This window comes from Biomphalaria glabrata, chromosome 4 (assembly GCF_947242115.1).
Source record: "Biomphalaria glabrata chromosome 4, xgBioGlab47.1, whole genome shotgun sequence".
NCBI lineage: Eukaryota > Metazoa > Mollusca > Gastropoda > Planorbidae > Biomphalaria > Biomphalaria glabrata.
Window position 1 is genome coordinate 42,239,399 of NC_074714.1, and position 27,652 is coordinate 42,267,050.

The 27,652-nt window shown below is 37.2% G+C and overlaps 1 protein-coding gene across 1 annotated transcript; it reads right to left on the reverse strand.

The window, feature by feature from the left end:
* LOC106054177 (uncharacterized) lies at positions 1–25,552 on the reverse strand. The gene is made up of 5 exons (XM_056027875.1): positions 25,178–25,552; positions 19,744–19,930; positions 3,515–3,629; positions 2,639–2,805; positions 1–1,360 (listed from the first exon to the last, which is right to left on the reverse strand). Exons 2-5 carry the CDS (start codon positions 19,796–19,798, stop codon positions 774–776), a joined length of 924 nt encoding a protein of 307 aa, XP_055883850.1. The 5' UTR covers positions 19,799–19,930; positions 25,178–25,552; the 3' UTR covers positions 1–773.
* Positions 25,553–27,652: the final 2,100 nt, after the last annotated feature.

Here is a 27,652-nt window from a genome sequence, read left to right on the forward strand (position 1 = left end):
TATATACAAGGACAGATCTACACCCTTAATTCAAATGTACATATGCACGATGTTGAATGGTACAGAATATTTATACATTTGAATGATCATGCACTATACATAATGCTCATGCACATAAAATAGAAGTTACTAACAGCCTTGCTGCAGTCCGTTTTGTTGTTCTTAGTCTATTGATGCACCCACAAAAAAAAACAACATAGGCAAAAATTATAAACATTATTAATATCACAATGTTAAATAAACAAAATATGATAAACAAGGAGATCTCTATATGACGAGATCATAACATTGTTCTGCATAATATAATAATTGTACATAGGTCAAAGATGACCCGAATGGCCACTATATCACAGATTCTTATAAAGTTTTGATTGTTTCTTTGGCTGATGTTTTTGAGGAAATAAGTTCCTTTAGATAAAGTGCTGTCATGAATAGAATATTAATTAGTCACCTATAGTCAATGAATTAGTCACCTATAGTTGATGAATAAGTCACCTATTGTCGATGTATGAGTCACCTATAGTCGATGAATGAGTCACCTATAGTTGATGAATGAGTCACCTATAGTTGATGAATGAGTCACCTATAATCGATGAATGAGTCACCTATAGTCTATGAATTAATCACCTATAGTTGATGAATAAGTCACCTATTGTCGATGAATGAGTTACCGATAGTTGATGAATAAGTCACCTATTGTCGACGAATTAGTCATCTATAGTTGATGAATAAGTCACGTATTGTCGATGAATTAGTCACCTATAATCGATGAATTAGTCACCTATAGTCGATGGTCTTGGTTGGGCTCCGGACGCTCGGCTACTGAGTTTGTCTTCCAGGTAATCGCTTTCATACTTATAGTGGCCCAGCTCGGGGCTACACCTATGTGACGTGTACTGCTGCTCCACATTCTGGGACCCGTAGTTGGCGTACGTGTCTAAAGGCTTGGGGCGAGTCTTCGACAAACTCTTCTCCCCGGCGTGGGGTTGCCACGGAGCATGTGGCGCCCAAGGTCCTTTTGGTTTATCCTTGGTCGGCGGCCTCCTGCCCACGTGCACCGGGGTCTGAATAGATTTCTCTTGGTTTTCCTCATCGTCGTACAGGGGCGTCGCCGGAAGGACGGGTCTGATCATTGTAGGCTGGTTACCTTTCGTCTGAGTAAATTTTTCTTTCGCGTTGTAAGGCCGAAGCGGGTGGACTTTATGCACGTTTTTCTTGCCTGGCACAAATGACATCCACCTATTGGAGCGTCCAAAGATGACCTTTTCAAGATAGGGGGGCGCGGGCTCACCCGTCTGTGAGTATCGTGTATTATCGTAATAAATAACTTTTGTTAGATTTGTCTTCCTTGGGGGAATGCCTGAAAAGACAAAAATAAGATGCAAAAATGAAACAAATATGTCTTTAAAATTCAGTTTCTATAAGCACAAAATTTGATGCAGAATACATTTACACTAGCTTTCTAAACAATTTCTTATTTTTGAAACTGAGATCTGCATTTCAATTTGAATGATATGGCCGCCATAGTGACAACATATGATCTCCTAACAATCCCCACCCCTTTATTTAGACACATATTTTTTTTTTATAAAATTAAATTCTCCACATTAAGACTTGATCCGTAATGTGAATTTTATAGTCCCATGTAAAAGAAACACGTCTGGTCAAAATAGTATCATAAAGCTGATAAGACCGTCTCTTTCACAATAATAATGAAAACTCAACACGCGTTTAATGATTCTGTCTTTAAATACATTATCCTGCAGTTACAGACTAGATCTGCATGAAAACAATTTCAAAGTGAATGTGAAGTCATCCACCTTGACCTTGACTAAGTTGGCTCTTTTTTTTTTTTTTGGCTCGGTCACGAGAACATGAAAAAAAACAAACAAACTCATTTGGCTTGGCTGGATGTAGAAAAAATTATCCACTTTCCAGTTGGTTCTTCAAATCAGGGCCGGCCCTACCAATTGCGGGGCCCTATGCGAAAATGATTGCGCGGGGGCCCTATCTGTATAGGAATAAGCATAATGTTAAAATAAAGATTTTGTATTAGAAAATACATTCGTCTTTGCAATAATTTTTTATTAAATGAAAGCTGACAAAGCATTTTTTTTAAATCGCGCATACAATTGGCATCCCAAAAGGACAATTTTGTCTATTTTTCAGGAATTTTTTAATGAGTTTTCAAAAGCTTTTAATAATTTCAGGAGATTTCAAGAACTTTTTCATATATTTTGCGATTTCTATAGATTTCCGGATACCCTGAAAAATCAGGAGGCCGCAGAAACCCTGTTATTATATATAAGTTATAATGGTTTAATTCAATAATTTCCACATAGAATTAGCGCGGGGCCTATGAAAGTGCGGTGCCCACTGCGACCGCATAGGTTGCAGTGGCCGAAGGACGGCCCTGCTTCAAATATATAGTTTCTCAAAGTTAATGGACAGTTAAACCTATCTCTATGAACACAGAGTTCCTATTTGATTGATTTTGTTTGACTACTTAACAAATGTTGTTATCTTGGTTTTAAAGACGATTACGTCGCAAGGCGTAGGACATAAAAAAAAAACAACAACAAAAAAAAACAAAAACTCGAACATTACATCGGAAGCCACATGGTGAGCTCTGACTTACTGTTCAAAACCATGACATCCGTGTGTTCCGTGGTGGTGCTCTCCATGTCGCTTGTCTTCTTCCTCCTCTTGTTTCTCTTGTGGCAGCAGTAGATAAGGAGGGCGATGAGCAGGATTAGGATGAGAACAGCTAGTGCCACAGACACGCCTATGGCTATGGCGTCAGTACTGTGGAATAAGATGCGATGTCAGTACCTTTGATTGAGACTCAATATTTAATAGTACAAAGAAATAATGATATAAAATGAAAAATCTCAACAAAGAACACACACAGATACAAAGAAGTGACATATAAGGAGTGTCTATGTGTAATATTACCCCCCTCATTCGACCTCATGGGGAGATGATGAGAAGTTTGTTTCAATGGCCCATGATTAACTAGTGAGTTATGTGGCCAGCATAATGACCAACCGCCTCTATATCCCAAACTTACGCCAGATAACCATTTGCTTGGGTTAACTCATGGATGTCCTAAAGATCCTGAATTTCAATGATCATAGATTCGAACTTGTGCATTCGCGGTTTGGACGTCAAGCACTTTAACGGCCATCACGCCCATACTATCTCTACTCTATAACAGCGTCTATCTACGTTTTTTTTTTTCTTTTCTTTATCACATCCGGAGTTTCGTATTTTGAAGTAAGCCCTCCTTTTCCATCTGTTATTATCTGTCATGTCCATCATTATCCAAATGTCCACTGAGTATCTCCAAACGATACTTTAACTAGTCAAAGGGCTACGCAACGCTCATTGTTGAGAAGCGCTGCTCTTAGCTATCTCCCAGTGACTAAAATTCATGGTCGTTACCTCGATGTCTAGTTCTATCTCTGAGTAACAGCACTTGGGAACCCCTGTCACCAACATTGGTTGTACTTACTCGACAGAGTTTGTAGTGCAGCACTTGTTGCTGCAACAGCCGTTCTCACAGTAGATGGCGATGTTTGTTGAACTCTGGGTAAATGTGCACGTCTGCCCAGCGGACGCCATGTTGACTGTAGAAATAAAGGCATCACATTAGTCTTCAAGCATGAGATGTAGACTAAGACATGCGCAAATAGGGAAAATAATTGCGTACATTGATTTTAGAGATAAAATATTGTTTTCAATATAATAATTAAATGTCAATACACAAATGTCACCATCTTGTAGGGTCTAAACTCGAAGTAGACAGAAACTGTTGGATTGGAAATGTAGCTGCGAAAGAAACTTACGGAAAGCTTGCTTGCAGTCATCTTATGCTAACAGAAAAAAAAATCCCCCCCCCCCAAAAAAAAAAGAAACAAAACAATAAAAAACAAAGCTTTCATTAAGGAAAGAACTGCACATTTACAGTCCTATATCTCAATGCAGTGACATTTATTTCCATTTTCAATATAAAACACTATTAATTAATTACACTACTTAATTAATTAGTTAGTTAATGTTTTGATTGATTCCCGTTCCCAAAAATGTAACGAATACGTGTGAAAAGTACGGATAGTGCGAGAAATAACTTGTACAAAATTTGTAGATGACAGACGAGTGAGTTGGTATGTTTTGTAAAAAAAAAATAATTAAAAATTTGGATGAAAAATCTCAAGATAAAACAGATCTGTATTGTTTAAATAAGGAAATAGAATTTGCTGAAATAAATGTAATTAAACAATGTCTAAAGTCATGGTAAATTTACTGCTATTCTTGACTTTTTGAAAGTTCTATTATTCATTAAATGGTCACAGCGACTTACAATGTTATTATGTTTTATACGTTTTGGACTTTCCTTTAGAAATACCAATTAAACGTCTTACCATAAACCTCCCGTCTGACCACAGGGAATGGTAGCGGTTGGGGTTCAAACTCAAGACTATCGAGTCTACGTTCTAACCCCATACCTTACGACCAAGTAGCCACCTATCTTGAAGTACAGATACTATGAAATGTCTTTTTCGATAGTAAATAAATAAAACTATTATTAGATTATTACATTGAAGCAAATAACTCAGTAAATCTTAAGGGCCTGTTTACTCATGCTGCCAACTACGATTCAATTTCACATGTATTGAAAGCAAAATGGATTTTAAGTGTTTGGGCCAACGCGATATGTAATATGATCCTTGTGTAATCAGCAAATACAGATCTGACGAATGGAAGCTCGAGCCATGGCCATTTAAATGTAAAAGCCATGCAACAAAAGTCGAATGTATTTAAAACCTCAAACATACGGTTACGTCTTTCCATGTGTGTTTTGGTCTGTGGAATTATGGTTACAACGAAATGTCAACTTGAGGTTCTTAACTTAATAGCGATACTTTGCATTTTTTTAGTTTAAAGTAAATATAACGTTTGCTAGATCGTGACTGATATGGTGAATAGAATTTTTTCTTAAAAAAAGGGAATAAACTGTTTAAAGCTACTTAAGTTTGTTATGTTATTTAAGTATCAAATTGTTTTAAGATATTCCTTTGTGAGATCAATACTTGTTTAGGAGATGAAAACTGAAAAGTATTCATTGATTCCTATTAAGACAGACAGTAGCATCAATAAATACCTACAATGGAAATGTGACGTTACTATTTCAATACACTAATACAGTGGTGTCCAAACTGTGTTCCACGAGGCTTGACTAGGTTTTCTGTTCCGCGAGGCCTGACTAGGTGTTCCACGAGGCATGACTAGGTGTTCCACGAGGCATGACTAGGTGTTCCACGAGGCCTGACTAAGTGTTCCACGAGGCCTGACTAGGTGTTCCACGAGGCATGACTAGGTGTTCCACGAGGCCTGACTAAGTGTTCCACGAGGCCTGACTAAGTGTTCCACAAGGCATGACTAGGTGTTCCAGGAGGCCTGACTAAGTGTTCCGCGAGGCCTGACTAGGTGTTCCACGAGGCATGACTAGGTGTTTCACGAGGCATGACTTAGTGTTCCACGAGGCATGACTAGGTGTTCAACGAGGCCTGACTAAGTGTTCCACAAGGCCTGACTAAGTGTTCCACGAGGCATGACTAGGTGTTCCGCGAGGCCTGACTAAGTGTTCCACGAGGCATGACTAGGTGTTCCACGAGACCTGACTAAGTGTTCCACGAGACCTAACTAGGTGTTCCACGAGACCTGACTAAGTGTTCCACGAGACCTGACTAAGTGTTCCACGAGGCCTGACTAAGTGTTCCACGAGGCATGACTAAGTGTTCCACGAGGCATGACTAGGTGTTCCACGAGACCTGACTAGGTGTTTCACGAGGCATGACTAGGTGTTCCACGAGGCCTGACTAAGTGTTCCACGAGGCCTGACTAGGTGTTCCACGAGGCATGACTAGGTGTTCCACGAGGCCTGACTAAGTGTTCCACAAGGCCTGACTAAGTGTTCCACAAGGCATGACTAGGTGTTCCACGAGGCCTGACTAAGTGTTCCGCGAGGCCTGACTAGGTGTTCCACGAGGCCTGACTAAGTGTTCCACGAGGCATGACTAGGTGTTCCACGAGGCCTGACTAAGTGTTCCACGAGGCATGACTAAGTGTTCCACGAGGCATGACTAAGTGTTCCACGAGGCCTGACTAAGTGTTCCACGAGACCTGACTAGGTGTTCCACGAGACCAGTCTAAGTGTTCCACGAGACCTGACTAGGTGTTTCACGAGGCATGACTAGGTGTTCCACGAGGCCTGACTAAGTGTTCCACGAGGCCTGACTAGGTGTTCCACGAGGCATGACTAGGTGTTCCACGAGGCCTGACTAAGTGTTCCACAAGGCCTGACTAAGTGTTCCACAAGGCATGACTAGGTGTTCCACGAGGCCTGACTAAGTGTTCCGCGAGGCCTGACTAGGTGTTCCACGAGGCCTGACTAAGTGTTCCACGAGGCATGACTGGGTGTTCCACGAGGCCTGACTAAGTGTTCCACGAGGCATGACTAAGTGTTCCACGAGGCATGACTAAGTGTTCCACGAGGCCTGACTAAGTGTTCCACGAGACCTGACTAGGTGTTCCACGAGACCTGACTAAGTGTTCCACGAGACCTGACTAAGTGTTCCACGAGGCCTGACTAAGTGTTCCACGAGGCATGACTAAGTGTTCCACGAGGCATGACTAGGTGTTCCACGAGACCTGACTAGGTGTTTCACGAGGCATGACTAGGTGTTCCACGAGGCCTGACTAAGTGTTCCACGAGGCCTGACTAGGTGTTCCACGAGGCATGACTAGGTGTTCCACGAGGCCTGACTAAGTGTTCCACAAGGCCTGACTAAGTGTTCCACAAGGCATGACTAGGTGTTCCACGAGGCCTGACTAAGTGTTCCGCGAGGCCTGACTAGGTGTTCCACGAGGCCTGACTAAGTGTTCCACGAGGCATGACTAGGTGTTCCACGAGGCCTGACTAAGTGTTCCACGAGGCATGACTAAGTGTTCCACGAGGCATGACTAAGTGTTCCACGAGGCCTGACTAAGTGTTCCACGAGACCTGACTAGGTGTTCCACGAGACCTGTCTAAGTGTTCCACGAGACCTGACTAAGTGTTCCACGAGGCCTGACTAAGTGTTCCACGAGGCATGACTAAGTGTTCCACGAGGCATGACTAGGTGTTCCACGAGACCTGACTAGGTGTTCCACGAGACCTGACTAAGTGTTCCACGAGGCATGACTAGGTGTTCCACGAGACCTGACTAAGTGTTCCACGAGACCTGACTAAGTGTTCCACGAGACCTGACTAAGTGTTCCACGAGGCATGACTAGGTGTTCCACGAGGCATGACTAGGTGTTTCACGAGGCATGACTAGGTGTTCCACGAGGCCTGACTAAGTGTTCCACGAGGCCTGACTAGGTGTTCCACGAGGCATGACTAGGTGTTCCACGAGGCCTGACTAAGTGTTACACGAGGCCTGACTAAGTGTTCCACAAGGCATGACTAGGTGTTCCACGAGGCCTGACTAAGTGTTCCGCGAGGCCTGACTAGGTGTTCCACGAGGCCTGACTAAGTGTTCCACGAGGCATGATTAGGTGTTCCACGAGGCCTGACTAAGTGTTCCACGAGGCATGACTAAGTGTTCCACGAGGCATGACTAAGTGTTCCACGAGGCCTGACTAAGTGTTCCACGAGACCTGACTAGGTGTTCCACGAGACCTGTCTAAGTGTTCCACGAGACCTGACTAAGTGTTCCACGAGGCCTGACTAAGTGTTCCACGAGGCATGACTAAGTGTTCCACGAGGCATGACTAGGTGTTCCACGAGACCTGACTAGGTGTTCCACGAGACCTGACTAAGTGTTCCACGAGGCATGACTAGGTGTTCCACGAGACCTGACTAAGTGTTCCACGAGACCTGACTAGGTGTTCCACGAGACCTGACTAAGTGTTCCACGAGGCATGACTAGGTGTTCCACGAGGCATGACTAGGTGTTCCACGAGACCTGACTAAGTGTTCCACGAGGCATGACTAGGTGTTCCACGAGACCTGACTAAGTGTTCCACGAGGCATGACTAGGTGTTCCACGAGGCCTGACTAGGTGTTCCACGAGGCCTGACTAGGTGTTCCTTGAGGCCTGACTAGGTGTTCCAGGAGGCCTGACTAGGTGTTCCACGAGACCTGATTAGGTGTTCCGCAAGGCCTGACTAGGTGTTCCACAAACTTCTAGAATTATTTACTAGTAGGCCACCATGTGAATTAATATCTCTAAAATCAAAAGTGTTCCGCTAAATACTCAGAATGTGCGAAGTGTTCCATTAAGGAAAAAGTTTGGGAAACATTGCACTAACAAAACTCGTTCTATACTTATAATCAGTTAGATAGTATGTAAAGCAATGCATGGAACGCTGGCTTTAATTCTTTAAAAAAGCTTCTTGTGTTAACAACAAACTAGATCAGAAAGTTGATTCCTGGGGCGTCCATTTTTAAATGCAAATGTGTAGATTCTGTAGTGCATTTCAACAGGGCTTTGTATGTAGGTGTTTAAGTAATACTTGTATTTAGATCGTGCTACACCGCTGAACATCACGCTATTCAAACTTCTTCATTGAATAGATCCACAACGAACTTGATACAAGTTTCAATATAGTCGCGAAAGATAGCATTAGGTTTAAAGACTAAAACAAAACGACACACACACATCTTATGACTCAAAGTAAGGCAAAAAGAAAAACAACAAAAAAAAAACAACAACAAAAAACCAACAACAAATAAAAACAAAACAAAACAAAAAAAAAAAACTAACAAAAAATCGGCGTATTTATAGATGGAGTGAGCATTCTATTAACTGCCATAGTAAGTCGTTTAGACTCTATGCACATGTTGCCCTTAAGAAACATTTTATTTACTCTAAAAAAGCCCAAGTTGTAACTAAATAAAGTAAAAACTAAATAAATTACCCACTTTTAGTTACATATAGGGCAGAAAAGGTAAAGGCCATCTGTGGCCAGCACAACGACCAACCGCCTTTACCTCCCTAACTAAAGTCAGGTACCCATTAGAGTTGGTTGGACTGGGGGAGGGTGTTCTTAAAATCCCAAAATTAAAAATAAAAAATCCCAATGTTTACCAAGGTTCAAACCCGCGATCTCTCGGTTCGAAAGCCTAGCGCTTCACCACGTACCCACCAGTCCCCCTGTGTTACTATCACAGACCTATATTTCTATGCCCATGCTTGTTGGATCCATTCTTAATCTTTATAAAACGTTACGCAATCTCGTACAATTCTTTTTACATTTGTTCTGATAGTAAAAAAAGTGAGTTTTAAGTTTATCCTATTATAAGGAGACGTCAGCTCATTAGGCAGTGAAATGAGACACCTTGACTACATAGTCACATCGGTTGCTGCGGACAGCGCACAGGTCTTTGGAACCAGATCCGCATTCATAAACAGAAGAATTAATCAAAGGATAGAGAAAAACCTCATGAGTGCCATTAGGGAAAGGTCCACTTCGACATCGTGTTGACTCTCTCTTCAATTTCACAGGCTCTTGAATTTGACACGTAGAAATAAGAAATGGATTTTAAGAACTAAATGTGATGAATGAAAACCGTGGAGGTGATTGATTTTAGCAGTCTTGCAATAACACTTCAGTGTCCTACTTTTTAGCAAGTTCTTTAAATCAATATGAATAGTACTACTTATAGATTTGGATAATGCTTCCATTTTAACATTGTCTGCGACTATTTCCTGTTTAGAGGGCTAGTACTACTAAACGTCCAAAATTGGGTCAAAACAGTCACCCTTTTTAAAAAAACAAAGCTTATATCAACTCTGTCTGTCTGTCGGTCTGTCTGGTACATTATTTTTTTCCACTTCCCATTCTCGAAACAAGTAAAAACTTTACACAATTATTCATTGTTCTTAACAAACAATAAAAAAAAATTAATTAGTGATAATTAATTAATTTAGTTAAATATTGATTAAGGGAAATAAATCTTACAGTATTAATAGATATGGCTATAAATGTACCGTTATTTACTTTATATTTACTTTGTTTCTTAAAGCACTTTTAATATTTTGGTTGTTAAAAAAAGGGTGTAACTATTTTTTACAAAAGTGATTTTTTTTACGACCTTACGACCTAAACTTGTACGGATCAGATAATGCGTCAACCGGTTAACGAGAGGCGTATGGGGATAGCACAATGAACTACCGCTATTAGCTTTTCACAACACACACTTAATAGGGTGTAGTCAGGGATGTTTTTAAAACTCTAATTATAAATCCAAGCCTCAGGCAATAAAAACTCAAAACCGTTGGTTTGTCAGTCAAGAGATTTATTACCCTGCCACCTTGTGTTCACACAGAAATAGTAAAGTACCCTTTTCGATCTCTAAGGCAGATGATGTAGTTCATCTGTTTCTATGGTCGACGGTTAAGGAGCGTGTCATGTGACCAGTACACCTAACAATCTCCTTTACTTTCCCCAACTAATGTCAGGTATCCGTTAGAGTTGGGTGGACTCAGAGGAGTCCTTTAAAAATCCTGAAATTTCAAATCGACAAGACTCAAACCTAAGACCACTGAGTTTGGAAGCAAAGCGCTTTACAACTCAGCCATCACGCCCCCTCCACAGAAATAGAGTAAAGAATATTTTTATGACAACGCTTATATGAACTCACGCTGTCTGGTACAGAGTTTGTACATGTGATTTCTCTCAATTCCTGGATCAAGTTAAAACTTAGCATATTCAATCATTGTTGTAACCAACATATGCATCAATAAAAAAATTCAACCTATAAGTTAATTAATTGGTGGGGATTAACACATTTTGCTTTATATAGGAAAGGGAGATAAATCATGCAGTTGTTTCCCTTATAAATCATGCAGTTGTTTCCCTTATAGAAGCTCTGTTGTTGTTGTTTTTTTTTATTTTTTTTTTAAAAATAGCTGTTAACTGATTATCTTTTTAATTTGTTCACAATGCCTATAAAATAAATTGAAACGATGTGACCTTCAGTTTAAAGCTCACCTTGCTCAGCAGAAACAAGCTACTTAAACACACTATGTCCTTGAAACGCAAATAAGTATACATCATATCCCAAGACTGAGCTAAACTAGAATTCTATGGTGTCCCCTTTACGAAGGAAAAGGTAGAAGGCATACGGGTGACCAAAATCACAGCACAAGAATGACTTGCTAACAACTAGAGACTGAAGATTGCAGAGAGATAACTACATAGAAAGTCATCTGCCTTGGCGCCCCTGGTTGAAGACGCCGAGTGACCAACTAGCTAACTAAAATACCGAACTGCTAAAAAAAGGGTTTTAGTTTTGTGGGGTCCGTCTGTCAGTCTGTCACGTTTAGATCTCAAAAAGCTAGAAGTAGCTGTAAAGGCCTTTTTTTGTGAGGGGGGAGTTAATAAAAATAGTCATGCGAAAGTAAATCAAACCAACTTTTTTGAAGCTTGCTTTCCTAAATCAAATCATAAGCCCATAGTAACTAACGCAGAGACCGGATACTGCAGTATTCCAACATATATATTAGTATATTATCTAGGTTTAAACATATGTCCACATCTTTCAATGAAATGTTTTGTAAAATGTTTTACATGTTTCGGATGTTCCTTCAGAGTTGAAGATAATTACTTCCTAGTCCAAACCTCCCACAGGACGACTGGGGATGGGAGCGGGCAGGGTTTGAACCCTGGACCATCGATAAATCTGAACGACAGTCCAGCGCGCAAACCGACGACCAGGCAGCTGTTTGTGTATGGCTGTCGTGTCATTTGGTAAGAAAAACGTAAATATGTAACAAAGACGTTTAATTTATAACAATTTGTTTTCAATCTATGTTTATTTTCAATATGTTGTTATCGTCAAAAATTTCCAGGATTTTTAGGGCCTGCTGGCAAATATTAGAAACAAGTGACAGAAATGTTGTGAAAATAACTTTAAGAAATTTGTACCGCACATTTAAAAATCTAGCCGTAACTGGCTTTAATTATAAGGATTATTGCAATGAATGTTTGTCTGTGTGTTGTATGAAAATACGGAGCCCTCATTATGAGGAACGATTTAGTTTCCATCTTGTGTTTATCTTTCTTCAATTTCCGTCGGTTCATATTGATTTTCTTTTTATTGGCGAGCCCTTATCGGGCCTCAAGTCACTGACCCGTATTTGAAGGATTATTTAATGACCTTAGATTGTGTTGTTATATTAAAATGAATGCAATTCTTCCATCATTGTAATCTCTTTTGGAAAACTCGATCCAAAAAATCGAAGACAATAGTTGACTTACCTTAACATTTAAATTATTTCTAATTCTATCAGTGATTAGTGAGTGCAATTGATACCGATAATTACAAGTAATTGTTGTGTTTATAAACCATTCTAGAAGTTATTTTATTTTCCAAACAAATAATATGTTATTAACAATCTATTATGTGATTACACGAAACAAAATTTTAACTATTTAAATTTTTAACTTTTAAATAGATAAAACTATTGTATTTTTACAAATCAGAAAAAAACATACAACTAAAAGTATATTAGTAATTCACTAAATGTAGAGGCACTTCAGGACAGAAATAAAGTAGCAATACAACAATAAAAATTGAACCATAACTTACAAACCTAATAAAATATGCATCTAGACACGATTATAAAGGTACATTTCTTATTCCATATACCAGAACTAACTCCCGTAAGTTCTCATTCTTCTCTAGAGACATTGGAGTATGGAATGGGCTGCATGAAAAGTCTCTAACTATAATATACTAGATTAACCCATGGATATGCGTAGGACATAATTATCTTCTGTTTTGAAGGAACATCTGTAAGTTATAAGATTACACGAATTTTTTTTTTAATGACAAGACACATTATCCTAACACCTATGATTAATGCAAGTATCAGACGTCCATTCAGAAATGAGGATCATCACGTCCCAGCCTACATTCCAAATGTATACGCCATGTCCAGACAACCTACGTACACTGAGCATTGAAGACTAAAACAGAACTACCATTTCCAGCTCTATTCAGTGAGCAGACGATAATAAAGAGGACGCCATCTTTGTTTCTAGTGTATACGTTTAGTTGAATCCACAAAAGAAATAGATGTTTAAGACGTCTGAGTAAAAAAAATTAACATGATTTAAAAAAAAAAGGTTTCAAAGACAGTTTGTGCGGAAACACAAACTAAAAATCAGCCCCCGAAGTGGCAGGTTTCAATATTTTCAGAAAGACTATCAAAAACTGTGAACTACAAACTATCAACAACTACAAACTATCAACAACTACAAACTATCAACAACTACAAACCCTATCTCCGTAGATACAAGAAGAGCCGGGCTCGTGTCTAAAGTGTTGCCGATACTGCTGTATTGTTAGTTCGACTAACGACTTGATACCACAGGATACGGAGATTTATTAATGTTTTTATTATTAAATTGTTAATATTCACATGTACTCAATGAACTGATAGTTATGAAGATATAGTTCAAACTAAACCTGGTCTAACTGGTGTTATTGGATGATTATCTAATTGACCTAATTGTTTTTTGAAGGGGCCGATCTCCCATTGAAAGCCTCTACATAGAAACGTTTCCCTTCAGTTTTGCATCCATTGGAGATTGTGGACACTGCACGTGGATATGAAAAACTACTTATTCATTGTTGTTTTAACTTATATTCGACTTATATGCATACTAAATCGATTTGTTTCTCTTAAAAAGAAATGGAAATATTTTGTTTTAAATGTAAGTAGCTATTATTACAGAAAATACTTGAGTTAGTAATACACGTTTTAAAACACTTTTTGACAAAAAAATCTAAAACCATAGGTTTAAAAAAAACAACAACCACTTTAATAAGTAAAATAAAGGCTGGAAAAAATTAACGGACTTAATCACTGTGTATTGTTACATAATAATGAAGACATTCAGCAAGGAAAAGGAAAAGAAGTAAAATATAAAAAAAATGCTTTAAAAAAAACAAAACTTACATTTGGTTTAATTGTATCCAATTATTTCGACTCAATCAAGAAATTAATTTGTGGTATATCTAGAATAACAATAATACATTTTTGCGATTGGAATTTTTTTTACCACCAATTTCATATTTTAGCATGCTCCATGCGCTATGGTCCGATCACATTTGTGGGCCAATTGGGGTGTGGGAAGAGTGGAGGTCAGGGGTCTTGGAGAAGGTTTCCGTGCTCGCTTTCTAAAGCAATTTTAAAAAAGTTGATTGACTTGAATTCCAACCCCAGGGCTCAGTACTAATTGACATAATGATAGGACGCTAGTAACTGATCTAGACAAGTGCTTAGGTAATAAAAAAGATCTTTAATTATCTTTTGTTAGTTCCAAATTTTTAGGGGACGACATAAGTTTTACATGAGGCTTATCCCCTTTAGCTAGTACCATCTCTATACAAATCAAAATTAATTAGTTACGACTAATTGATAAAATAATTGGTCAATTATTTTCTTATAGATTCATGTGTTGTTAAGGATAATGAATAATTGTACAAAGTTTCAACTTAATCCGAGAATGGGAAGTGGAAGAAATAACGCGTGAAGAAAAATGTGTACCAGACAGACAGAGTGAGTTGATATAAGCTTTGTGAAATAAAAATAAACAAAATCCTACAAAATATTGTTAGTAGAAATTATCTATTAGAATCCATTTTGTTAATTGTACGAAGACCAAATCCACCATGGAAAGCTTTGCCATAAGTTCATATGGTAGGCTTAGTTGGACGGGTTTTTAGGTTTTGTTTTATTTTAATGGCCAGCATTACAGTGCAACAACTATTGTTTTTTTGCACTTTATATGCTTTAAATTTAATATAATTGTTCTAAAGTGATAGTTTCACTTGTAGGGCTTTCAAATAGTACCGTTTCCATTTGAGCCAAAGAGTTAGTAAAGTAGGTCATAACACTACAGAGCCAAAGAAAGCTGTGTACACGACATCAAATCATGTCTATGTGTATGTGTGTGGTGAATGTATAGGTGTTAATAAGCTAGTCTTGACATGGTTCGGTTACTGACACAAAGATCTACACACAAAGTTGTGGTTGCTTCTGAAGTATGAATAGACAACACTTTCTCCCATTGAGACTGGAAGGAGACTTGTAAAAGAATCAACACTTGCCCTAATCAGATAGATATGAGACCAGGACTTAGAACTTTGAACTCTCTAAAAGAAATAAATAATGGAATTTCTACACACACAATTCTCAGAGTCTACCCAGTAAACTATGTTCCTATTTTTCCCCATTCCTACTAATCTACATAAGAAATAAAAAAAAAATACTCATGGAACCCTTTTTTCCCATCATACAATAAATGCACCTGGTGAATTTTGTTCTTTGGGGGTGAGCCATAGGCAGGATAAGGAAGGAAGGAAGGAAGGGATGGCTAAAAATAAAATCCAAAACACAGGAGTATACTCTGCTCAGGCTTGCTCCTCATTGTAGGAAATAAAAGGACCAACAGTGAACAGTCGGTAGTGTCCCTTGTACTCAAGTGATGTAGACTTTCTTGCAGGCATATTGACCCTAAGTAACAATAAATGAGTTCTCCATGAGTATTCGCCCATGCTCTCAGGTGTGTACCCCCCTAATCCCTAACTCCCCGAATTAATATTTATTAGTTACAGTCTTCTCCAGACACTTACTAGATTATAAATATTCCGAGGAGTACGTGAAAATAAAAGTGTATTAGAATTTGTTAATCAGAATAGTGGATTATCAGAATATTCGCTTATTCAAACCAAATCATAATGCATCAAACACAGGAGATATTCTGCACGTTCATTTTATCAGACCAGTCGGTTATTAGGGCCGAAATTATGTCTCCTCAATATGTTCAATTTAACTGCAAGCTAATGTATATCGCTACACACTTTGACGTTAGCGCTTCGAAACTGTACTAGAAATATATTTATGTGTTAGATTTAAAAATTTAATAACTAATCTTCATGGAGAAATAATTCTTTTTTATTATCTTGGCCTACTGCGTTTTTTTTTTTGTCTTTCTACCAAGGAATGGGAAGCTTATTTATAAGCTTTTCGTGTTAGGGATATGACATAAAGTTATAAAGTGAATTAAATAAGGGCAAAGGTTAGAGGGCAGCACAGGCCAGAACTTGAAATGTTTCTTGGGAGTCTAAATACCTTCATTCATATATTTCTCGCAATATGTCTTAACAGTCACTAAATGAAGACAAGGTATTTGAATATTTGGTGTCGCGGTGGCTGAGTGGTTTAAGCTCTTGGCTTCCGAACCTGTGTCCTGGGTTAGAACCTCGTTGAAGACTGGGATTTTGATTATCGGGATTTTTAGGGTGCCTCTGAGTCCATCCAACTCTAATGGGTAACTGATTTAGTTGGGAAGAGTAAAGGCGGTTGGTCGTTGTGCTGGCCACATGACACCCTGCTGGTTAACCGTTGGCCAAAGTAACAGAAGACCTTTACATCTGCCCTATAGATCGCAAGGTCTGAAGGGGGAACTTAATTTGAATATTTAAGATCAAGCTTTGTTTTAGACTTTCGCAGCGTTACTTTTAAAAACATTTTGACTAAAATGTAATTTCATTAATATACAATGTATGCAGCCTTAATTATAAAAGACATTTTGTTGAATATAACAAATGTGATTATTAGAGTGTAAGAAAAAATAAACAGCATATAAAATTTCGCCACGTGTTTTTGCTTTTTTACAAACTCACTGTGTCTGTCTGGTAAAAAGTTTGAACACGTTATTGCTCCCACACCCATCCTCGGATCAAGCTGAAACTTCGCACAATTATTCATTGACATAGACAAGACATGAATCCATTTTGAAAAGTAACCAATTAGACAATTGATTGCTGGTAATTCATTATTTTGTTTAATTTTGGTATATTCAACAAGGGAGACTAATACTTCACAGATATGACTATATTTTTTGGGTTTAGTCCCCTTAAATAATTGTTAACGCTATTTCTCCATCACGCATTCTCCGATCAAGTTGATAGGCTACTTTAAATAATTATTTATTGTACCAAACAAAACATGAATAAAAAAAAATACTCCATTAGTCAATTAATTATCGGTAATTAATTATTTTTGTTTGATATCAAATAAGGGAAATAACTTGTACTTTATTGGTAGATATAGTCTTAAGTTTTTCCCCTTTTGATAAGCTTTTTTTTTTAAAAAAAGATTTTTTATATTTTGCTTGTTTTTTTGTTTATTTTATAATTTCTATGCGTGAGTCACATACTGAAACAACGAGCATACTTCTTTTAATGTCTTCGGTCGGTCATTGTGTTAACTAATTGACACTCTTGTTAATAATTGGACTTAACATCAAGAGACCTAGTGGACTACAAGCAGAACCTCTTTTTTATCAAAACAATATCCTCTGCCCTCTAGGTTCCCTGAATACTTTGTATAAATGTCGTAACTATCAATTAATCAGTCCCTTTGAAATGTCTCTTATAAGTATAGTGTGCTTGTGTCTATATGCAAGCAATGTTCTTGTTCTTTTACGTATATGTAACAGTATTAAATGTTTTTTAAAAAATATTCTTCAATTCCTGTCCACGGAAGCTCAGTTACATTTTTAATCGTTTTTTTTTTTGGCTGTGATGCGGTCGGTGACTCGGGTGTCGGAAATTTATATGGGCCAAAAATAGTTTGCCGTTCCAGAAGTTTGTATCGTAGTTTTTTTTAAATTTGACAAGAAAGTGTCTTAACTATTCCTATACATACAAGAGCTGTGAAATAACTTACTCCTATACATACAAGAGCTGTGAAATAACTTATTCCTATACATACAAGAGCTGTGAAATAACTTATTCCTATACATACAAGAGCTGTGAAATAACTTATTCCTATACATACAAGAGCTGTGAAATAACTTATTCCTATACATACAAGAGCTGTAAAATAACTTATTCCTATACATACAAGAGCTGTGTAATAACTTATTCCTATACATACAGGAGCTGTGAAATAACTTATTCCTATACATACAAGAGCTGTGAAATAACTTATTCTTATACATACAAAAGCTGTGAAATAATTTACTCCTATACATACAAGAGCTGTGAAATAACTTATTCCTATACATACAAGAGCTCTGAAATAACTTATTCCTATACATACAAGAGCTCTGAAATAACGTATTCCTATACATACAAGAGCTATGAAATAACTTATTCCTATACATACAATAGCTGTGAAATAACTTATTCCTATACATACAAGAGCTGTGAAATAACTTATTCCTATACATACAAGAGCTGTGAAATAACTTATTCCTATACATACAAGAGCTGTGAAATAACTTACTCCTATACATACAAAAGCTGTGAAATAACTTACTCCTATACATACAAGAGCTGTGAAATAACTTATTCCTATACATACAAAAGCTGTGAAATAACTTACTCCTATACATACAAAAGCTGTGAAATAACTTACTCCTATACATACAAGAGCTGTGAAATAAATTACTCCTATACATACAAGAGCTGTGAAATAACTTATTCCTATACATACAAGAGCTGTGAAATAACTTACTCCTATACATACAAAAGCTGTGAAATAACTTACTCCTATACATACAAGAGCTGTGAAATAAATTACTCCTATACATACAAGAGCTGTGAAATAACTTATTCCTATACATACAAGAGCTGTGAAATTACTTATTCCTATACATACAAGAGCTGTGAAATAACTTACTCCTATACATACAAGAGCTGTGAAATAACTTATTCCTATACATACAAGAGCTCTGAAATAACTTATTCCTATACATACAAGAGCTATGAAATAACTTATTCCTATACATACAATAGCTGTGAAATAACTTATTCCTATACATACAAAAGCTGTGAAATAACTTATTCCTATACATACAAGAGCTGTGAAATAACTTACTCCTATATATACAAGAGCTGTGAAATAACTTATTCCTATATATACAAGAGCTGTGAAATAACTTATTCCTATACATACAAGAGCTGTGAAATAACCTATTCCTATACATACAAAAGCTGTGAAATAACCTATTCCTATACATACAAAAGCTGTGAAATAACTTATTCCTATACATACAAGAGCTGTGAAATAACCTATTCCTATACATACAAAAGCTGTGAAATAACTTATTCCTATACATACAAAAGCCGTGAAATAACTTATTCCTATACATACAAGAGCTGTGAAATAACTTATTCCTATACATACAAGAGCTGTGAAACAACTTATTCCTATACATAAAAGCTGTGAAATAACTTATTCCTATACATACAAGAGCTGTGAAATAACCTATTCCTATACATACAAAAGCTGTGAAATTACTTACTCCTATACATACAAGAGCTGTGAAATAACTTACTCCTATACATACAAGAGCTCTGAAATAACTTACTCCTATACATACAAGAGCTGTGAAATAACCTATTCCTATACATACAAGAGCTGTGAAATTACTTACTCCTATACATACAAGAGCTGTGAAATAACTTATTTCTGTACATAAAAGAGCTGTGAAATAACTTATTCCTATACATACAAGAGCTGTGAAATAACTTATTTCTGTACATAAAAGAGCTGTGAAATAACTTATTCCTATACATACAAGAGCTGTAAAATAACTTATTTCTGTACATAAAAGAGCTGTGAAATAACTTATTCCTATACATACAAGAGCTATGAAATAACTTACCCACAACAGTGAAAATCGTTAGTGCGATGTAAAAAGGTAGTCCATAAATTCCCATGATGATTTATGTTTTGTGTTTCAAATATCCAACACAAATTTTATTTTTTAAATTCCATATTTAATCATTAGCACACACACAGATTAGAAATAAAATAGTTTCCTGTCTTCTTTCAAACTTGTTTTGCTCAATCTGTGAATTAAAAAAAAAACAAGCTGATGACGGCAACGTATAATTATGCTATATTTTAAATTTCTTTGAGCTAAAAAATATATGGGAAGCGCGGTGGCAGAGTGTTAAAGGGCTTGGCTTCCGAATCCGGGGTCCCGGGTTCAAACCTTGACGAAGACTGGGATTTTCATTTGGGGATCTCTAAGGTGCATTTGAATCATCCAGCTCTGATAGGTACCTTCCAATAGTTGGGGAAAGAAAAGGCAGTGTGTCGTTGTGCTGGCTACATCTTACCCTCATTAACCGTTAGTCACATAAACAGATGACCTTACATCATCTGCCCAATAGAACGCATGATCTGAAAAGGGAACTTAAAAAAACAATATATGGGTTTATTGACTAGAGTTGCATCTCATCGTTTTCGTTATTAGAGAGTGTCACGTGACCAGACAATGTCACATTTTAATGTTACCAACCAAATAAAGAAACTTTGAGCTATTTATATTCTAAATATAGTTTTGTTTTTAATCAATTTGGCCTGTAATTTTAAAACGCACATTTGCCTGATTTGTTTTATAATGAGTTTTAAATCGCGCGACTGTCATAGAGTAAAATTAGTTTGTGTTACAAAGGGAACTGCTTCAAAATTTGATTCAGTAGTTCTAAAAAAGTGCACAAAAATTGTACACGCCTAGCGTATTTACACATCCTTTAGTTCGAGCACTGCTACACTAGCTACACAGCTACACTAGCTAGACTACTACACTAGCTACACAAAAGAGCTAGCTATTAATAGTTTGCTGCCATGTATGGAAATATCGTTTCAAGGTAGCATAGATGTCTCAAAAAATGTATTTGAATAACTTATTATTTTGTTATATTTGTGGTACCATTGTATGTGAGGGGGAGAGAAGGGGGCTCCAAACTAAAAAAAAAACACATTGTAACGGAACCTCTAATCGTGTGCCACAATTTTAAATGTCCTGGGATAATAATTTATTAGACTTCTCAGGATATTTCTTCACTATAAATACTTCGAGTAGTATCATTGGCAATGAGAGGAGATACAACATTGAATCCAGTTAATAAGAACACCGGTTAACTGCACTAGCTGCTTATTCGAAGTCCCTAATCATCACAATCATCTTATAACACAGGAGAATTTTTTAAATGATTATTTTTATTATTTTTGTTGTCTAACATTTAGCACTGATCTAAAGAGCGTTGCATTGCGTGCACTCTGACGTTGATTAACACAAGAGAGAGGAGTAGGGTCAAAGTGTAATCTTTCTCGATCTAAACTTATATCGAAAGCTATGTACAGGCCGAACAAATGTCTTTAGCTATGTACAGCCCCACCAAATATCTTCTCTAGCTATGTAAAGGCCCACCAAGTATCTTTTCTAGCTATTTACAGGCCCACCAAATATCTTTTCTAGCTATGTACAGGCCTACCAAATATCTTTTCTAGCTATGTAAAGGCCCACCAAATATCTTTTCTAGCAATGTACAGGCCCATAAAATTTACAATAATGTTAGCCTACTATCTTCTGTGTATATAAAAATAGAACTAATAAAACATTGCTTCACGCTGCCATTGCAACTTTAGTTTAGTATACAATATGCAAATTTTTCCGCCTGGTGTTGACACATCTGCTATGTCACCAAAATCAGGCTGATTCGCTCCCTGGTCATGGCCATATTTTTATATTTACGAGAATCTTGGACGCTGACTGCAGAGCTAGAGAGGAGGATCCTAGCAATGGAATTGAAATGCTACAGAAGGATTCTACGTAGACTGCTTCACAAATAAAAAAGATTAGAGACTGAGTTATTAAGGGGATTGGACCCCACGATGACCTGACCTAATAACTATTGTAAAAAAATTCAAACTCTATGGCTATATTACAAGATATTTGGGGCTCGCAAAGACCTTCCGTCAGGGAATAGTACAATGCAGACAGAGAAAGTGATGGGAAGACAATATAAAAGAATGGATGGGCCTGTCATTGAAAGATGTTCTATCTAAGGCAAAGGATTAGAGGAATGGAGAAAGATGGTCGACAAATCTTGTGTGGTGCCCCCAACATGTAGGGATAGGTGAAAGTGTTTCTTGCTGAATAAACACCTCTCTTTTTCATGTACACACACAAAGCACAAGCGTCTGTAGAGATCTAAGAGTCAAGGGTTATGATTACAAAAAAAAAAAAGAATTTCAACAATGTTTTCGGAATTGAGATGATTAGAAAGTGGAGTAGACCAAAATAAATAGAGCAACCGAAAGCATGAGGTGTGGTCAGGAACTCTGATAATGATCACACAATGAACCTGTTCTGATTCGTATTGGTTGTAGATAACCATTAGGCGACAGTAGATAACAAATCTAAATCTAGAACTCAGCTTTATTTTAACAAACTCAAGACAAACATTGGAGCAAACCTTATTATTATCATTATTTTTGACTACGAGTTGGAGTTAGGGTTAGATCGATACGTCAGCAACAGATTGTAATATTCTCTGAATTACTTTAGTCTGTTTTATTTCCCCCTCTTAGACGTCTGATGGCGTTACCATGACGTCATTGTGGTCATGGTAGAGTGAGATTGTATGGTGATACTTGAACGCCAATCGTTGACCCGACAAACTGAAGCACTGATTGACACGATTGATTTTGTTTTGTCTCCCTACCACTACACAATAATGAAACCACGTTCACTACATTCTAATAATCGAAACTACCCCGAAGCATGGTGAACAGCAGCGGTTCTCAAGGCGTGCTTCGTGTGAGACAGGTGGTACGTATTCCTGTCCCTGGTGGATTTAAAGGGACGGGGAGGGGGGGGGGCAGGCGGGGGCTAGAGCCATGGGGCCTCTACAAGAGAGGGGCCTCCAAAAAAGAGATACAAATGTATTCGAATTTTCTACGGGTCAGAAACTTAAGAGAGTTTTTTTTTTCTAACATTTTTTTTCGCATTTTTACGGCTGGCAAACTATGATAAAGAAGTGTCCACTTGTAGCAAGCTTGGGACTAAGTCAATACAGCTCCAGATTTACCACACGACGTCTATCAAGGGCCTAAACTCTAAAATATACACTTTTTAAAACTAAAATATGCTTAGAAATATTTGTTTAAAGGACAATGATATTAAATTAACAAGAACTTTCTTTCTTCTAAAATAAAGCAGCGTTTAGATTTAAGTATTCTCATTCATAAGCTTTGGAACAATTCCTGCCCTGGGGCCTCCACGTACTTAAATCCGGCCTGCTCGGTGATCATTGATTTTCTTACTGTATATGCTAGGAGGAGTCTCATGGGTAGTCCCTGTGGGTATGTCACAATCGTATTGGCAAGCCTTACATCTCTCTTGAAGATCACATAAATCTCGACAATTCCCATGGTTGTGTCAAATCATTTCTTTGGTGACTCGCGACATTCTCATTGGTATTACGACAATCTAAGTCTAAGTAGTGATCTGCCACAACCTTACCATAACCCTCGTGTATTAACCTGGCAGTTCGTGAAATATTTTTTTTAGACATTTGCATCAGAATACTAAAGCTTGAAAAGATCTACAGTCTTAAAATTTAAGAAGCTCTGTTGTATAAACCGCAGCACACCATCGCATTCCCTTTCCTTTTCTTTTGTTTCTGTTTTTATTTGCTTTGTTTTTTCTTTCTTTGTTTTCTTTTTTCTTTGTTTTCATTTGTTTTTGAGGTCTCTTTCTTTCTTGCTTGCTTACTTTCAAAGAATATATAAATATTGAAAATGATTTTAAAACAAATAATCCCATTCGGTACTAACAAATTACTGTTTGAAATCTAAAACTTTCAGTTCTAACTATTGAATATTTTTGGTGTGTGGCGTGTATTTAACATAACCACGCTTTACAAAAATTGTTGACTTAGTTGCCTAGGCTACAGTGTTTACAAGTACGGTAGTTCTATAAATATCTCTTATCAATCCCCCCCCTCCCCCTTTCCAGCACACCTTTCTCATCTCGTGGTCAGAAAATAAAACCATGGTTGAACATCGTATTGAGCATTGAACCTTTGTATTTCATCACCTCAGTTTCTTAGATTCACTTTTAGACTATCTATTCGTATATCACATCTCACATATATCACATATATCACATCAATTAAAGTATGATTCAATTCTTATATTCACATTTAGACCATTGATTCGTATGTCACATCAATTAAAGTATGATTATAAAAGATCGTCAAGGGAATAGCGTTCCAAAACAAGAAATGACTACTGCTGGATTTGAGTCATTATCATTGCTTTTGACAAGCCAAAGTTCTAGCCTAATGTCAAGCTTGCCAATAGCTGGCATTCTTAATAATATACAACTGTTGTGAGACATTCTAGTGTCAAAGTGAAGAAGGAGATTACATAACCGGGCGATAGTTAGATTTGTTGAGATTGGTGCTGAAGTACCTTGTGTCGTACTAAAGGTCATCGGCAAGAATGGCACCCGGGTACGACGTTAGGAAGCTGAGCCCCAGACACACTGTGTATTTAGTGCAAACGTACGACTTTTAGAAAGAGAAAGTTAGAGTTATTAGATGAAGACTTTACTTTATAATCAAAACATGTCGCTGCGAGTGAATAAGAAATTTAACTTGAACTAAAACAGTCTTCTGACGAAATACAATGGAGCAGTCTAAAAAAGGAAGAAACTCAAAGACAATAAGATTATAAAACAGATACTCTAGAATAATCTAAATCTTAAAAATCATTATTCAGTTATTCATAAACATAGATTTATATATAACTTTTTTATACTTGGTATAATAAACTATAATCAAAACAAAATAGATCTGATTATTTGAAGATTATTTTTTTTAGCCATAAACAATCTTGGGTGTTTATGTATCGGATTAATTTTTTTCCCCTAAAAATGGTAAAATATCGTGCATTAACAATATAAGGCCTTGGTTGATCAATACATGTATTACATTTAAATGATAATGGCAATAATTCTAGTAATAAAATAGTCTTACATTTTAACATTTCTAGGTTACTGTGATAAGGTTTTAAAATATTTCTATAAATTTACAATAAACACAAAAATAGGTAAAATATTGGACCAAATTAGGCCTCGTGAAATAAAATTTGAATTTTTGATTAACTTTTTAACAAACAAAAAAAATGATTGAAATAAATCACTCAACATTTCCCAAACCATCTGCTTTAAAAGAGACTAAAAAAAAAAGATTCTACTCTACATGCTACACTACTGTCTGCAGTGTAAGTACTTTTACCTTTGTCTCACTAACAAATATGGCGTTGCCAGCTCGCATTAATCCAGCTCTGAAAAGTCTAGAATAATCCCAAGTGCTACCACAAGAAACGTCAGTGAGTTATGAACTAGTGATATGTGTCCCACAGTCAATCAGCCGTCTCAATTAAACCCTTACCCCTACATTGACTTCGTGCCTCTTGCCACAAGTGAATGCAAAGTCACAACCGGATCTGAAGATGACGCACCCCCCTAGAGACTTAACAAACAAAAAGACACACACACACTCATAAAATCGAATGCGATTATCAATGAAAATATTAGTGCAGTTCTACACCATTGTCGAATAAGTCTTTGATTAGTCACGGTTCTGTTATTGAGCATTCGCTTGAACGACTCCCATGACAGAGTGTGTCCCACTCTCACTAGTAGTCATTCGCGTCTTCCAGTCTTGACTTCCCCCCTCCACCCCCGCCACCTGGCTTTGAACTCTTCCCCTTCCTTTTTTTAAAAAGTGTGCGTCAATTCCTGATTCTAAGCACTTCGGGAGGGGGGGGGGGGGGTGGAAATATTCGACCTCAACTAACATAAAAAGACGCTCTGTGTCACACGGCTTAAAGAATTTATTGAAATCAAAGATTTCATTTATTTGAAAAGCGGATAACGTCTATTTCTTGATTAGGCTTATATGTTTGTATGGGAACCATAGCTGTGTGTGTATAGTAATGCGATACGTGTAAATATGTGTGTGTGTGTGGGGGATACGTGTAAATATGTGTGTGTGGGGGGGGGAGGATATTCAAACATCTCAATAGGATAGTTTTCCTTAGAGAGTTTTCATTTAATTTCGATTGTTGACTAGAGTTTGTTGACATTGGTGACCGTTGCTGTGATAAGATTAAAGCGACAGGTGGTGACTATATACTTGATGAGTGGTAAATGGGGGGGGGGGGGGAGGGGGTCTGGGTTGTCAGAATGTGAATGGGCTCAAGCCAGCCAGTCACTTTCACACGCGAAATTTCCACGCTATTCCTTTTAAAATAAAAGACTGAATATAAGAAAATTGATACCTTTAAATTGATTGATTTTATCCGTTAAGCGAAAGGTGTTTATTATCGACACAGGTTGCAAGGTTGCAGGTCAGTGTTTAGGCCTTCTCTGACGATTGGGCTCGATCAGACACTCCTCAATTTCATGTAGTCGTTGTCGGTGCGTAGGTTATGGCATTCTAGCACCAATGTGTATTAAGTGCACAATTTTTGAACGCACTTTCTTTTTGTTGCCTTGCTTGTAAGCTGATGGAGTGTTTTTTTGTTATGCTGGTGTAACGTTTGTTGAGATTCTTCTGTGTTCCCCTGTTTAAGGAAGTTAGTATGGGATTGGAGTTCTACACTAAGGTCTAGATTCAGCAGTGTGTTTTGGTGTGATTGCGAGTATTTATGTGTCACGTGGTCGGATAGCAAATGTGTAGAATTATTGTTTAATTAATAGATTCACAATATTAGAATGTTCCAAATTCAATGTCATTACTCCATCAGTTTGTCATCATAACTTATATTCATATCATTAAATATTTACATTGTCAACAGTGAGTCACTTATTTATTGCAAGCACGAAGGTGCCTGGTTGAATGTCAGGGGCCCGGGCAAACGAGCTAAGGCCTTAACATAACGTTGACAGCCGTGAATTGTACAGATGGACATGTTTACTTTTGCAGTCTTAAAAAAAAGCAGCGTCGATAACCACACCCCCAGCCTTACCTCATTTTGGATGGGCTTTTTAGACAACTATGTCTCAGCAAAGTTGGACAAATTTTAGAAGACAGCCGTCATCCAATACATCATAACTAAACTAAGTGATATTTTTACATTAAGACAAGAACTGAATTAAGAAAAATAAAAAAAAATACTTAAAAAAAAACTTATAGTAAGCGTGTTGGTATTAATTAGTTTGGATCAATCATGTAATTAAATTTGTAATAGATAACTAGCAATAATAAATATGTGCAATTGGAAATATTTTTACCAATTGTTATAGTTTAGAGCTATTTCATGCTTTTAGCTTTCTCAAAGAAGGGAGTATCTGGGCAATCGCTTTTTAAATGCAATTATATATATTGTTATGACATGATTAGGAATTAGTTATTTGTTTCGGGAATAAGGCGAAAGTTTTAATTAGCGACAAGTGACGTGACAGATCTTTACAAAATAAGAACGATCTAAGCGACGCTAAAAGGAAGACGCTTCTTGTAGAGTAGTAGACTTGATTACAATAGAATAGATACAGATTTACGGACATAGCTGACAGCAGACGATTCCCTTCTTGATTATTAAACATATTTGTAGAACAACATATCAGCGTCGACTACATATTTGATTGTTTCGGCCTTTCGCCGGTGTTACTGAATTAGTTGAGTTCAGCGTTACTTCCAGTCAGATCTACACTAGACATATTGCCAAGCATCAACATCGCGCGGAAGCCTTAACAATATATATAA